Raw genomic sequence first — 16,368 nt, 5'->3', positions numbered from 1 at the left:
TATACCTCATATGACATGTTTTTTTCTTCAATGTTGAGAAAAGTTTAGAAGATTTTATGTTTTCTACATAGTGTCAAGATTCCAATTAGGAACATCAATAAGAAACTAGGGGAGTAGAAATTTTTTATTATGAAAATTTCATTCTTGTAGATCTTATAACATATTGTCATTAGTTTTTTCAAGTACAACATAGAGAAAGTGTATGCGTATAAAAAAAATTATACGCATGTTTTTTTATACACGTATTTGCAACAATTTGATTTCAGAGCTATTTACAAATTCGACTTTAACAATGTTTGGACAATTTAATGATCAATACGTAAGGAAAATTATAGCTACTTGCACTTTTGTTAGATTCGTTCCAATAAATATTTTCTTTATATGAACTTTTTAAAATTTCTACTTGTAGATAATCAAGAATATTACTGATCAAAGTGTTGCATTGCTACGTCTTAAAATCTAATCGTTGCAACTAAAAATGATCCAATGACAATTAAAAACACGGGCAATATATGCAATCCACCACGCATTGCCTCCACAAAAGAAACTTCCAAATCTTTGTAAGAGGTATTGAACTCTTTTTTTTAGGGGAAGAGGTATTGAACTCTTGATTAATTACTTTACATGTGATTAATAACCACGAAATAATGATTTCTAATTGTAAAAAAATGACTTCTATTTGCAACAAAACACCAAAGTCACGTAGTATATAATCTCCTACCTTATAGTTAGTGACTTTAAAGACTTACTTTTTGATCCATTTGAGCCACGACGGCATTACAAAGTAAAAAGAAGGAGAGGGGGATTCAAACATGTGACTTATCGTTCACAACACCTCAATCTAACCACTAGGCCAAGAAATTCTTATTAATTGATCCAGTGAAATCTTATAATTGTCTTCTTATAATCTAACAACATAACTTTGGAAACTTAGAAACTAAGGACTATTCAAGATTTTAAGTTGTAAATTATCTACGAGGACGTTAACATTTTTTGATAAGGACGAGTCCAAAAACTAGTTTATTTGTTGCATAACAAATATTCCATGTATTCAAAGTTACACAACCTCCAAACTTGTGGGAAGTGAATAAATTTACATAATTTATTTCTTCAACACCCTTATTTTTCTGTTTACTCCTACATAGTACACATTTATTGCAGATCTACAAGATCTTCAGCATATCTATAAAAAAGAATGGCATGTCACCATGTTGAAAGAACTAAGTTGAGAATTGCCCACATGAATTTCTAGCAGATGAATGGAAAAAACAACCACTACTTTGATAACATCACAAGGGATGTGCATAATCATTACAAATTTACAATCACCACACTGCTGCATACCTGCTTCTCCTCCATTTTAGAGGCTGATAACTCATTTCCTTACTTTCTTCATGTTTACTCCAGGGTAGTGTCAATAGTGTGTGTTTTGCCCACTGCTTCTTCTTCAATTCAACACCAAGGTTGTCTTCAGATTTCTGAACATCAGCGCGAATAAGATTAACAATTGAAAACTTAGCAATGCTACAATTTGCGAAAACTTAGCAATGCCACAATTTGCGAAAACTTAGCAATGCCACAATTTGTTGAGGTATTGTAGAAAAATGAACTTAGGCCTTGTTCTTTTGGACTTATTTTCATTTAATTTCAGTTAATTTTAGTGCAGTTCAGTCCACTTCAGTTTGGTGACTTTTGAAAAGTGCCTATAAAACTTTGGTGACTTTTAGAAGATGGATTCAAGCTGGGTTATTACATGTCACCGTTTCATGCTTATTATCACAAACTTCACAAGTTCACATACCTTCAGGCATAATCCACTGTCAACGTCACAAATGGGATATTCAACAGGGCAGCAGTAGTCTGATGCAGGGCAGCAAACAGCATTGGTGTAGTCACAACAACCATGTATCAGACAAAAACCGAAAGATTTATAAAGGCAACAGCAAGTCTGGCCAGGCAGACAGTAAGAGAACTCCCCGCATTTACTAGGAGAGGGAGTGGGAGGTGGGGAAGGATGTGGAGGAGGATTGTGTGGTGGTGGAGGAGGCGGTGATGGTGACAGAGGAGGTGGAGAAGGCAGCGGGGGAGGTGGTGCTGGTGAAGATGGAGTAGGAGTGGGAGGAGAGGATGTTGGAGAAGGTGTAGTAGGATCCGAAGGAGGAGGTATTGAAGAAGATGGAGTAGGAGCGAGAGGAGGTAGGAAAGGCTTTGGAGGAGATGATGGCGTAGAAGATGGAGAAGGGGATGAAGCTGTTGTAGCTGTTTGTAGTGGAAAGGATGCCAAGGCATTGATTGCACAAACGCCGTATGGTAAGTTAGTGTTCCTTCTTATGTAGATGTAGCCATCCATTCCCCAACTAGTACCCCACGAGTTCTTCACTATCCAATAATCGTTGTTTCCTTCAGAGCCATAGCCAACAATCAGAACAGCATGGTTGATGTCATCTGGATTGCTCGAGCAAGTACCATCATATATTCCCTAGTTGGAGCATATTGCACAAGCTTTTTAGCAAGATAAAGCTAGAATATGTTTATATCCAAGGAAACTTTACAGTGAATTTAATCATACAATAACAGTTTCCGAATTCAATCTTTTGTCTACAGCATATATATATCACTCACATATTTGGATACATACAAATATAGATGCAAATATGAGCAGAAAACTACGACAACAAATATTGATACATAGTGTACGTAAATTTATACTTACTCCAGTATATAGCTGAAAATCAATAGATGATCCATCCATACCAACACTAATAGGCTGGCTGACAGTGGCACACAGGAGATCTGTTTCTGTTTCTTCCACATTTCCGTAACCATCAATGTTTACGATTTGGTTTTCCACCTGAGAAGAAGAAGTTAGTCAGACTCGGGTAGCAGACGACAGATCACTAGTTACCTAAATACCAGTGTTGGATCCTTAGCTTGACATTCCGACATGGGTATGGACTGAAAAATTTTCATAGAAAAACTCAGTTCTGCACTCACACACGCGTAAATATTCATGACTCGTGTGAACCCAAGCCCAACTAATATAGCTTGCTAGCAAACAACTTACATTATTGACTGTTAGCTTATCAACAAACAGTGAAGAAAACTAGAGCGGACCTTGTTGGCAGTACAGACACCACCACCTCCACTGTAAGGGTAATTGGTTTCGCTACCAATACCACCATTATTTGAGACCCACTCGAATGCATTGTCCATGTGACCGCCATCACAGCCATCATTATTCTTGTCACAGTCTACAAGCTCTTGTTCTGATAGGCTGACGAGTTCTCCCTTGTTGATTGCATTGATTCCTTCGATGGCGCCAATTGCAGAGAAGGCCCAGCAGCTTCCTGTATGCTGATCAAGTCAGGGGATATATATATGTGACTGCTACACTGTACTACCAAAGACCTTGAAATTTTTTACTTCATAACATACAACCTTGACCATTAAGTTAGCTAGCACTTTCTCTGTTCTTTTTTTTATTGCAGCACTTCTGATGCAACATATATAACCTATTTTGGATATCTTTCTCTCGATCTCTCCCCTTATCACACGAGTCCCTTTGCTATATCACTATATCTCTTTGCGTACCTTAATTTACGTGTCACGCCATGTTGAAACTAAATCAAAACATCAAAAGCAAGAGATAAGAAATGTAAGCTCCACATTAAGGTAAAGGAAAAAACTACTACATCTCTATACTTTCTGTGCAGTTAAAACTTTTTTCTTTTTATCCATTCCAAAAGAGTTTTAATAGTTCCATTTGTATCCTTTTCTCCATCCACACCTTCAATTAAAGAAAAAGTAATCTACTTTGTATTGCCTTCAAAAAAATATAGCATACTTTTTTAGATTGGCAACGAAAAGTCGAAAAGTGCCCTATTGGGCCGACACCTCACACAAGTTAATCCGACCAATGCAAGCTACACAGGCAAGGTCCTTTTTGAGTGGGGGAAAGGTAAGGAAATCCCACCTCAAAAGTAACTCTAGTGGGTTTGATCATTACCATTAGACAAAGTACTACTTAGTTATAAAATAAAATATAGCACACTAAGGCTCTGTGTATTTCAGAAAAAATAAGATCTTACAGGATAAAATCGAATCAGATTTTAGACAACACAATAAACTATCAAATAAAATAAGATAAGAAAAGAAAATATAACATAATAATAAAATAAGACAAGACAAAATAAGTTGAATCAAATTGACCGTAATTTTAACATTATACCAAAACTACTCAACAACTCATCTTTTAAAATTTTGTGCTATAATAATTGTTTGAAATGATTTCAGAAAGAGGTTATACTTGCTCCCTTTTTTTAATTAATTGACTGACTTCCCTTTTTTCAAAATGTCATAACAAGTGAGCAACTCAACTTCCCTTATGTAGTCCTCAGCTTTCTCTCTCTAAATTTCTTAAGAAAGAGTATATCATTTCTTTCACAGTTGGAAAATGTTTGAGTTGTCAACCCTTTTAGACATATTATAGTAAAAGGTTGATATGTATGTAATAAATGAGGGAAGAAATAATATAAAAATAATGTTTTAATATATTTCTAACCAATTAAAATTAAATAATAAAAGAGTTATCAATCCTTAAAGTTACTCAATCAATCTCGAGCAGCGTGTTACTTAATAGGCGACTCTTTATCGGCTTTGCTTATCTTTGTTTTATTAGGGCTTCTAAGAGCTTATAAAGCTCCTTTAAATTTTCCTTTGTTTTCTATATGGTTATATTAATAATAGGGTTTACTTCGTTTTTTAATCAATGCACGTTTTCTCGATGTCAAAAAAAACCATACACATTACAAGTTTACAACTACTCTTTCCCTTTCTTCGTTTTTCCTACTTAAATCTCTTTATGAAATAAAACTAATCAATATACGAATAACTTTAAAAAACAGAGGAAGTACGACACTATACGAAATACTTTTAACAATATTAAAGCCAAAGGAAAAAGAAAAAAAAAAAGAACTTTACCACAAACACCCTGATCCTTGACTTGTGTAACCACACCTTTCTCTCTCCAATCCAAAAACGACGGCGCGTCACATCCCAACAACGAACTCATGCGCGTGTGCTTCCTTTTACTCAATCGAACCGGGTTTTTAATCTTAATCTTACCCAAATACATTTTTCTAAACTCTTCATTACTCAAATCACTAAACCGGTTCAAACCGACCGTAAACCCGGCCCGACTCTCCTTTTTTTCAAAAACGTATTTCAGATTCATCTTAAAGTTGTCGAAACGTTTCAACTCTTCTTTTTTATACTCATATGATTTTGTGTGTGTATAATTATTCCTCCATTGTTGAAAGAGCTCCATGACCCGGTTCTCTGATTGGATCTCTTCCGGGCCCAACCCGGTTATGGAGTATTGGGCTGGGGGCCCGGCCCAACAGAGACATGGTAGGAAGAGAGAGAATATGGAGAAGAAGAAGAGAGAATGTGAGAGATGATGATGATGATGATGATGATGGATTGGTTTATGGGTACCCATTTTTGAAGACTTAGTTTTGGGTATTGAACAATTATAATATATATGGTGAATTTACTGAATTATATTATATCGTTGTTTTGATTTGATGTAGTGAATGTTTGAAGTGTTCGTTTTGGGTTTTGAACTGTTTGTTTTTTTTTTTTTTTTGGTTAAAAAGGCATGCATAACATTACTATAAATAGTTATAGTTAGGGCTTAAAGCACCTATTACAATCCGAGATAATAAGTTCATTACAGACATTAGGGGGAATGGGTAAGTTCCTCAATACATTAATTTCACTATCACTAGTTCTACCACTTTTCGCAAGATAGTCTGCAACTTGGTTTTCCTCACGCTTCACGAACACGAACCGGGCATCCCTGAATACCTGTTTGTACTCCCTACATGCATTCAAAGCATAAGCATATATATCTGTAGTCACCTTTTCCTGATTTAAGAGCGTGACAATTTCCTTACAATCCGAGCAGATCAAAATAAAGTTACAGTTGTGAGCACTAGCCAATCTCATACCATGAAGTATTGCAAGCAATTCAGACATTTTAGCATTTAGGGTATAGATTCTTTTTTGGAACCCTACCGCCCAATTACCCTTTTTTGAACGTATACATCCTGCAATTCCAGCAGGGACCTTAGGTGAAATAAACGAGGCATCAGTGTGAAGGACCATCCAATGTGAAGGGAGGGAGGCAATAGAAAATGTATTAGGAGTAGTGATGACATTTTTAGAAACGGGGGACACACATGCCATGAATTCATGTGCCGCAGCACAAGCTCTATGAATGATCTGAGAGGGGTGGGGGATGGTGATACTTTCGAAGAGGTACTTATTTCGAACATTCCATATAGCATAACATATGAATGGGAAGGAAGTACTCCACGGTATACCTTTGAAGTGTTCATGACTAGCCATGTTCATAACAAACCACTCCTCGTGGTTTGTGGTGTCCATAAAGGTTTCAAAAGGTATTTCATCCCAGACTTCACAAATGTGCTCACACTCTCTCAGGACATGTAAGATGTCCTCCTGGTCGAAATCACACATGTTGCACATTGGGTTTGGGACAATTTTTCTAGTGAACAACACTTTTTGTGTGGGGATCCTATCATGCCAGATTAGCCACAAGAAGAATTTGATCTTGGGTGGAAGGTTGCTACCCCAAACCCATGAAGTGTTACGAATATGAGTTATGTCAATTTGCTTAGTATTCATAATTTGGACCGCCATTTTCAGCGAGAAGGTATCATTTGCCACGAGGGAGGAAAATGGGGTATCAAGTTCATCAAGGGGACGCCACTGGAAGCTAAAGATGTTGTTAATGACATAATCTGGAAGGTCAAGTGTAAATGAGATACCATCCCAGTCACCCGTATTCCACACCTCTCTGACACTTACTTTTGACTCTTTTTCAGAAAGGGGGCCGATAACACACCTACGGATGGAGCCAAGGCCTAACCAATCATCCTCCCAAAATGAGACCGCTAAGCCATTACCAAGCTTCCATTGACAACTACTCTCCAGGATATGCCATCCTTTCCCAATGCTTTGCCATATGTGAGATCCATTCTTGAATTTAGTGATCCCGAAATTTTTCACATATTTTGAGAGAATGCATTCTTGAGCCAGATTAGGAGGGCCCTGGCACATTTTCCATCCCAATTTTGCCATCAAGGATTGATTTAATGTTCGGTGATTTCTAATTCCAAGGCCCCCAAGATTCTTAGGCAGGAAGGTGGCCTCTTTGGACACAAGATGTAAACGGTTCTTTGCCTCAATCTCACCCCACAAGAAGTTATTACAAATTCTATCTAGTTCAAGAAGGTGGCCGGAAGACTAACTTTGAACTGTTTGTTTGTGTCCTTGTTCTTGTCGATGATTATGTAAATAAATTATAAATCCATCATATTCTTGTATTAGTTTGAGCAACTTGTCCTCTAATCCTATTACAATAATTTGGATTTGTTTTTGTAGATCGCGTTATTAAATATCATTTGCAATTTTGCATTATGTGACGCTATGATCCTAGGATTCAATGGTACGATTTTTTATCTTTTACATGGGAGATCAAGGTTTAAATTTTGATAGAAGCAAAAATTTCGATTTGTTGGAGGGATGTTTGGAGTTTGTCGATCGGGCCTCTGGGTGAGTGACCATGTGCGAGGGTAGATCGGAAAAATTCATCTCTATCACGGGATTTATGAAAGATAGTCCAAAAAAAAAATTTGCCACGTATTATGCTAAAATTCATCTTTATAAGGTAGTTTCTCGCAAAAACATGAAAGTTAATGGTAGTTTGGGATAAAAAAAATCCTTCTTTATATCATTTATATATGTATCAAACTTGTTTGGTGTAACCAAGTTAAGTGATTTGGTTTGTATCTCACAATCTTAAGTTTGTGGGATCGAATTCTATTGAGGCACTCTGAGGTGGGGATTTCCCCTTGCGATTCCCCCTACTTCCTAATGGGCCTTACCTGAGCGAGGTTTTGGTCGGATAGAGTGTCTTCTCCCTTTGCCTTAAAAAAGGTTGTTTGGTGTAGTTGGTTGGGGATTCATCTTGTAATCTTTAGGTAAGTAGTGGTAGAGATTCCTCTTACCTTTCCCCCCTGTACTCAAGTACTTGGCTAGCAAATGTCGTACCAAGAACACCGTGTAGGTTATAGTTTAGACAGGTCATTACTTGATTTGGTGGTTAAGACTTAAGTTTATAAGCTTAAGGTCAAGGGATCAAATCTTATAAGATGCATAACATGTTCCAGTTTTTTAAGGAAAAATTGATAGAAATCCGCTCCCCCTCTCACACCCCTCCCCAACCACCCTCGAAATCCCCTTCTCCTCCACTCCCCTTTCCCTGGCCACTCTCGAAATCCCCTTCCCTTTCCCTTGACACCGAAAAAATTCCCTCCTCCTCAGAACCATCCTAATGCTACTTGCAAAAAAGCAAAGAAAAATTACTGCAAAAAAGCAAAGAAATTGAAGCAAAGGAAAGAAAATTGGGGGCAATAGTAGAGGATGGGGATTCGAGGGTGGGCTCGGTGGTAGGGAGGAGGAGGGAGTGGCAAGGAAGGGAAGAGGAAGGAGTGACAGGGAGGAGAGAGAAAGAGGAGGAAGTAAACCTCAAACCAGTTAGGAGGGAGGGTGCAGGAGAGTGAAGGACATGGTGGAGGGAGGAGTGAGAAAGAGGTGGAGGAGGAAGAAGGAAAAGGCTATAGGGGGAAAAAACAAAAAGCCGCGTTTTACCTGTTGTATACCAGGTCATCAACATGCTGGGATCAATTTCGGCGAAAATGATATATAGGTGGGACCACTCAGAAATTAGTCGTTGGGGCTGAAAATGGCGGAACGCCCATAGTTGGGACTGTTCCTATCAATTTTTCCTTTTTTTATATTGTATGCATGTTTACATGAAGTAAAATACTTTAAGGGATAGCGCCACGTGGCGTAGTTCCTTGCCCAAGAACGCCTTTTAATATATTAGTATAGATAATGATATTTTTAGTTAATTAAATGAAATTACATAATTGAAGACAGTTGATCGATTGAGACAAATCAAAAGTGTCAGTTAATCTTAGATATATATACAAATTCTTAAATGAGATGGGATAATAAATTACTGTGAGATTAAAGGTGTAAATGAGGCGAGACAATTAACTCGCGAGCTACTCAAGATCGACTCTGTCATCAAAACTCGACTCGAGCTCGAATTCGGCTTTAATTGTTGACGAGTCTAGTTGAGCAACTTGATACTCGACTCGAAAACTCGTGAGAAGCTCGAAAACTCAATTATCAATAGTAAAATACCTAAATTTAACATTTTTCTACCTTAGGGTTGCTTTCAACTTGAGACACTTGCAAACTATCTACTCGAAATTTACTTAGTCAAAACTCGACTAAGTCAAAATTCCGTCAAACTCAACTCGAGTGAGCTCGACTCTATATACTACTAATGTCGAGTCGAGTTAGCTCAAACTCGAACTTGTCTCGCATCATTTACACCTTTATGTGAGATATGGGTAACTTTTTGCCTTAAATGACTCTTTTACAATTTTATATAAAGCGAAAAGATAAAAAGTCATCGTCATATGGGGTAACTTATTTCCTTAAATGAGTCATGTGCACGTATATCGAAGTGACCCATTCAAGATACATATAAAAAAGTTATTATTTGTTTAAAAGCGACCACTTTTGAATTCTAAGTATCCCAATTTGACTTAAAAGTGACCCAATTCAACTAAAAAAACCCAATTTTGACTCAAAAATCACCAAATTTACATAGTACATTTTTTTAAAATACATATCACCGTACTAACACATAAGATATAGTGAATTAATCCATCCATTATCCATACATTCTCAAATGGGAAATTAACCATATAAATAAATTATTTAGTCATAAATTCTAAACCTTGCAATTCTGTTCGATGGATGAAATGAGGTTGATTAACACCAATCAAACTTGAATAATTCCCAAGGTCAAGAAGACTTTACGCCATTATCAACCATTCTCTCCACAACAATAGCCAAATTCTTGAGATTAAGCTCAATTATAGTATTAGCAAAGTAGCATGTATCCTCCTCATTACTATCTTCAGGTATATCCACAGTATACGATTCAACTACAAACGTCTTTTTATTCTCATTCACATTCACCACCTCGTATAACGAGGTGGTAACGTGGAAGTTAACTAGCTTGTGGTCTCCACCAATAACTCGATACACAATCATATGTTTCTCTTCGTCCAACTTCTCAAGTCTTTCCACGCTAGTTTTGCCAGGCAAGCCCGATCCAAAAAATACTTGACGAACTGATCCAATTTCACCCGAACCAGAAACCATAGTACAAGTGTGGACGAGCTTCTTGAACACATGTGGCTGGTCGAACTGCCTGATCACGGACCACACTAACGAGAGCGGTGCATTGACGATCTGCGTGACCCGTCCCTCGCACCGCGGGTAGTGAACTTGTACGTGATTGACCATCTTAATCAATTTTTTGCGTAAGGATTACCAACTTTGTATGAATTTTGTGAGACGTATAAGGCAATGTCTGAGTGTACATTTGGTTTATTACGTTCAATTTATAGTATGGAATTAGCGGTGCATAGTTTTCTAGGGGCGGTTTTAGGGTTGAAGCGAAATCAGTTTGCCTCGTAAAGGAGGGAAAATATCTTGCTCACTCAAGGACAATAGATGTCCTTAGATTGTTACGTCACGAGTCTGGATCCTCTAGAGTTTTTATGAAAACTTTACAAAGTAGAGTTGAATCCTGACCATATATTATAAAATCAAGGGCTCATGATTGGTGGGAAAAGAAAAAATATGGGCACGATATTCGGGGGAAGATAGGGGGGATTTTTGGAAAAGAAAATACAAGTCTTTGATTTCTTAATCAACAACTGATATTTAACGAACTCTACCGTGTAGAGTTATTTTGAAACTCTAGAGGATCTCAACACGTATGTCACGTAGTGATCAAATCTTATGTTGACAATTTATGTACCACTTCTGAACGACTGATTTTATTGGTTGTTACTTATCTGTTACTACGACTCACTATGTAATAAAAAGAGTTTTAAGCACATAAGAATGAAACAATTCAAGGAAAATTAAACATGAATATTCGAAGTTCCATATATTTCTCGAAATAATTCCTTTGGATTATTATAAGAATAATTCCAACTTTCGAGGGAATCTTCTTAATATAATTCAAACTATTATCTTTAATATAATATATACCATAGAGCCAAAATGTATTAGCATTACGACGTTTTCAGGCGCAGTGGGAGGCTCCAATAGCTGAGGTGATGGCTGCTAGGAGGTGCAGTATGCAATGGGCTCGTAATATGGGCTTGATTAACATTGAACTCGAGGTTGATGCTCCTAATCTTACCAAAGTAATTGCTACAAGGAAGTTTGGTCGTTTTCCTCTTGATCTCATGATGGAAGATATTTGTATGTTAAGTGATTGTTTAATTTTGAGTCGTTTCCCATGCTAAACGGATAGGCAATTATGTAGCTCATTTTGTTGCTAGTTTAGTTCCGGTAGATGGTCTAGTATAAGTATTTGTGGATGATTTTGCGCAAGACCTTGGCGGATCTTGATATTATTTAATAATATTATTGCATATTTTCCCTCACAAAAAAAGTTCCCAGCTATCGTCAAAAGTTGGAATTATGTCTAAATAATCCAAGTTCATCTTAATTTTTTAAAAGAAAAGTGAAAATTGTGATTATTCATGTCTAATTTAATAAAACAAGAATCATACATACAAGTGGTTAAAAATTTATAGAATGTAAGATTTGAACCCGATATGTTATATCTTTGTTATAAAGGTCGAAACTAAACGGTGTTACTATCCTTGTAATTATCTTACTATAGCAAAACTTTTGTTTGATGGGCAACAAGAGGCCAGGGCAATAACGACGTATATAAGATTGGATTTTAGGTCTTATATACGGCCTTCTCAAAGACTTCACAAAACAATTTAGATGTTGTCGATATGATTACCTTAATATAGGTACGTGTATATTACTAATCCATTATAATAAAAATGAAAGGTTATCATAAATTATTCTTGTTATCTTATTAAATATTTTGCTATCTAAGTGACCAACTTAATTATATTCATTATAAAATTTTAATAATCTATGTATTAATCAATTGTTGCCGATCTAGCATTTTTGGAAAATCAAATAAACCCGCTGGAATGAGAAAAACTACTAGTGACACGGACACCAAACAATAGAAACATATCTCTAAACTCCAATTTAATTTGAATTATGTGTTAGAAACATTTCATATTAATTTAGTTATGAAATTATTTATTAATATACTTCCAATAGTATGACTTGCCAATTTTGAATTATGTGTTAGAAACATTTCATATATATTAATTAATTTAGTTATGAAATTATTTATTAATATACTTCCAATAGTATGACTTGAGTAGTTGAGTATACTATAAAAATTCAACGACTTAATATAATTCAAAAGGATAAAACTAATTTGAAATTGGGACTATACATATTGCTGTTTACCAAAAAAAAAATTGGGACTATAAATGAATGGAGGTGATGATTGGAAGATATTTTTTGCATGCTCATATTGTATTCGCAAATCGCAAAGTACCTAAATAATGAATTTGTCCATAAGTAGAGGAAATGATTCATACCAACTGGGAATTAGCAGTGAGCCAGCAAAATAAGAGCTAGTCCACCAAACTTAGCCATAACAACGACTCATACCATAATTGGGTGCTAGTAATGAGCCGGCACAATCAGTAGCGGATCCAGAAATAATATTTAGTGGGTTCAAAAACATTTTGATGAATTTTATTGGGGTTAAGTGATCATATATCTTAAGAACAAATCGAAAAATCAAAAAATTTATATAAAAAAGTTTTCATTTTTTCATATTCAAGCGGGGTCACGAGACCCCACTTGGTCTAATGTGGCTCCGCCACTGAGCACAATTCGAGCTAGCTTGCCCACCAACATAGCTATAGTGGTAAGCTTTTTTTTTTTTTTTTGGGTGAACAACAGTAGCATTAGATTAAACTGTCGTGACTAAGAGCCTATTACAATCCGAAGATCATAAGTCCCGACAATAATTAGGGGGAATGGGAAGATGTCTAATTACATTAACGGCCCGTTTGGTAGTTGGTCATAAATGATGGTAATGGGAATGAATTTGTGTGTAAATTTGTGAAAAATATCATTGTCCATTCCCATGGTAATGCTAATTTGTCCTAAAGTGTCCACTTTCTTTCTTGAATTTTCATTCCCATCCAATACCACCTTGTAGGGTGGTAATGCTTGAGTGGTAATGAAAATTGCTTCCCCTTGGAGACAAAAACACAAGTTTAGGGGTGAGATTGCTTGCCCATGGAGAAAAAATGCCTCCCCATAGAGATTTTAAGGGTGCTTCCCTAATAAAATTACACTTGAAATTCATTCCCATTACCACAATTTATTAACGATTACCAAACGGGCCGTAAGGAGAACATGCCCATTCCAACATCCATGAGCGAGAGTATCCGCAACCTGATAGCGGTGAGCTAGTGATGAGTTTTAAAATATACCGCAAGTGCACGATGTCTGTTTAGCAGAAACTGGCAAATACAGGTCGATTCACAGGGAGAGGAGTTCTACAGATTTGTGCTCAACTATCTAACTACTTCAAGAGAGGAAATGATTGAATAATTAATAGGTAAACTAGAATAAACTAGAACGCAAAAAATGAGAATTTATCAAATAATTAAAAGCGTAGGGCAATCGATCGGTCCACCATGCTTATACCAGTTTAATCAATATAATATAGTTCAACAACACTTGGATTGAGGGTCGAATAAATAAAGTATTTCGTAATCCTTGGTCAGGCATTAACAACTCTTAGATTAACATATGCCAGTACGGTCGCTCAACATAATCAAATCTACCTATTGTAACAACCTCTAATGAATACGATCTTTCGATTCTAATTCTTATTAGCTAAACAAAACTCATGATATTGCGCAATTACATGAATTAAACTAGCATAACAAATCAACAGGAATTATTCTAATTCAATCCAATTATTGAAGAACATCAAACCATAATCAAAAAAGGTATAAACATGGCTTCCCTCTCTAAGCCCTAGAAATAGACTACTCAATCATGATAGTAATAAACTCAATAAACATAATCAAACTAAAAGAATTCATTAAATTAAACTAAATAGAGAAGAATACCGAATGATTGAAGAACAACGAAAACAAAATCAACAATCTTTATAATCTTCCAAATCAAAAGTTAACACAAGGTAGAGAGAGAAAAAGTAAGTATTTAGCCCTAAAAACGTAGAAAATAAGATAGTCTAAACGAAAATACTAAAAACCTATTTATACTTTTTACAAAATCGGCTAAAAAAACCGAAAAAATGTGTCCCGAGAAACCGCCATGTCGGGCGACGGTGATTAGGAATCTACGACAAATAAGCAATTCCGCCCGATCAACCGGGCGCGTAAGCAAATTTCTTCGTTTGGTCGCCCGGGCGAAATGGAGGGTGGAAAACTGAAGTTACTTGGTTCGCCCGGTCGGGCGCGTGAGCGTCTCCTTTCTCTAATGCTGCAGTGGCTAAGTATGGTTGGTTCGCCCGGTCGGGCTACACCACCCGGTCGACCGGGCGAACATGTTTTATTGCTTTTTCTTCGTGAAATCTGACTGAATCGCTCGTGCAATCTTCTAGATACACCTTGGACCTTGTGTGACTGTGGAACTTCCGTGTCGCGACTTAGATAAAGGCAAAAAGTGCCTAATCTGCATCAAAACCTGCAAAACACGACAAGAGCTCCAAACACATCAAATCCACAAGAAATGAGCTCAAAAGCGCCCAAATCAACTATCAAAACTAAGGGGATTAGAGTAAATAATCGATGAATAATGAACACATCAGCTAGCCGGCCAAGATTAGTTGAGCTAGTATATTATCAACGTAGGCCGCAACCCTTTTGCACGTAATCTTTTCTTATGAAGCGGCTTATGGAAGTCATTATTGCAAGTTTTTTTTGACAATGGGGGAATTACATTAATTAAAAGGAAGTACAACCTAATGCTAATACAACCCTACAAACACAAAAGAAACTAAAAAACTGAGCAATACATGCTCCTACATAACTATTACACAAGCATACATAAATTAAACAAAGATGAAACTGCATGATCTAAAGGGCCAAATTGATAGGTAACTGTATTAGAATTCTTCGGCTGGGAAAAGGAATGTTGATTTCACGAACGTAGGACCAATCCCATTTACCTTATGTGATATGGGATTCTAAAGCCAAGTTTCCTGAAAGAGTCACATTTTCGTATGACTCAGTACCCTTTTGGATGGGTCTTTTTTTTACGCCGGTAAGCTATTATTTCTATATCCATATTATCTACTATTTATTATCTAAGGCGTCACCAATAATTGCATCTAATATATTTTTCTTCTTAGGGCATGTTTCCACCATCAATCCACGAAAGTGTAGTTGTTATGAAATACTCCTAAAGGGTATGTTTCCTGACAGTTACTCCCTCCGATTTACAATATAAGGCACACACGATGTTTGAGGTCGAACTTTGACCGTTAATTACTCTCAATTTATGTTGATAGAAAATCTTAAAAAACAATTTTATTATAGTATTTTCAAGACGAATCCGGCCAATGGTATAATTTTTTATAATTTTTACTTATCGTATTTGAGAGATATTTATATCAAAGTAAATTTTCGTAAAGCGTGAATGTCTTATATTTTGAAACAGATGGAGTATCATTTATAGCAAATAAACATTAGCTATGTACTGTATGCCCTCCCCAATGTATGATTATAGTTACTTCCTATTGCTAACAAGTATGGATATTTTTCTCTTCAAATACTTGTATAAGGTAAACACCTTAGGGCTTTTTTTGCTAAAAAACCAAAACCATTATTCCCTCATTGATCTAAACTAAGAAAATTACAATCTGATAAGAGGTCGATGTCCACCGAGGTCTTGAACGATATCCAGATAAGTCTTACTCTATTGGTAACATGTATCGCTATTTGTTGAATAGATTCTGAAATTGCGGAGGCTTGGTTCGATCAAGCCGCTGAGTATTGGAAACAGGCTATAACGCTTACTCTGGAAATTATATTGAAGCGCATAATTGGTTGAAGATCACGGGGCGGTTCGAATAAAACAATAATAATTCTTTTAGGAAACTATGCTTTCGTCAATGAGGCTAGTTGGGACGTTACCATAGCTTCACTTTGTATATAAGACCTATAATAATCGTCTTAATTTTTGTTTAGACAATCTAAATTTAGCTAAATAGAATAATAGATAACTTGCCATAAACCCACAAAC

The 16,368-nt window shown here is 36.3% G+C and overlaps 2 protein-coding genes across 2 annotated transcripts; both read right to left on the bottom strand.

The window, feature by feature from the left end:
• Positions 1-1,138: 1,138 nt before the first annotated feature.
• On the bottom strand, positions 1,139-5,644 carry LOC104900491 (cysteine proteinase mucunain). The gene is made up of 5 exons (XM_010687908.4): positions 4,981-5,644; positions 3,115-3,347; positions 2,714-2,851; positions 1,802-2,479; positions 1,139-1,478 (listed from the first exon to the last, which is right to left on the bottom strand). Exons 1-5 carry the CDS (start codon positions 5,498-5,500, stop codon positions 1,326-1,328), a joined length of 1,722 nt encoding a protein of 573 aa, XP_010686210.2. The 5' UTR covers positions 5,501-5,644; the 3' UTR covers positions 1,139-1,325.
• Positions 5,645-9,972: 4,328 nt separating this feature from the next.
• LOC104900667 (abscisic acid receptor PYL2) lies at positions 9,973-10,335 on the bottom strand. The gene has a single exon (XM_010688158.2). It carries the CDS (start codon positions 10,333-10,335, stop codon positions 9,973-9,975), a length of 363 nt encoding a protein of 120 aa, XP_010686460.2.
• Positions 10,336-16,368: the final 6,033 nt, after the last annotated feature.

Source organism: Beta vulgaris, chromosome 8 (assembly GCF_026745355.1).
Source record: "Beta vulgaris subsp. vulgaris cultivar EL10 chromosome 8, EL10.2, whole genome shotgun sequence".
NCBI classification, from domain to species: Eukaryota; Viridiplantae; Streptophyta; class Magnoliopsida; order Caryophyllales; family Amaranthaceae; genus Beta; species Beta vulgaris.
The sequence above is the reverse complement of the archived record's forward strand: the minus strand, read 5'-3'. Positions and strand labels throughout refer to the sequence as shown.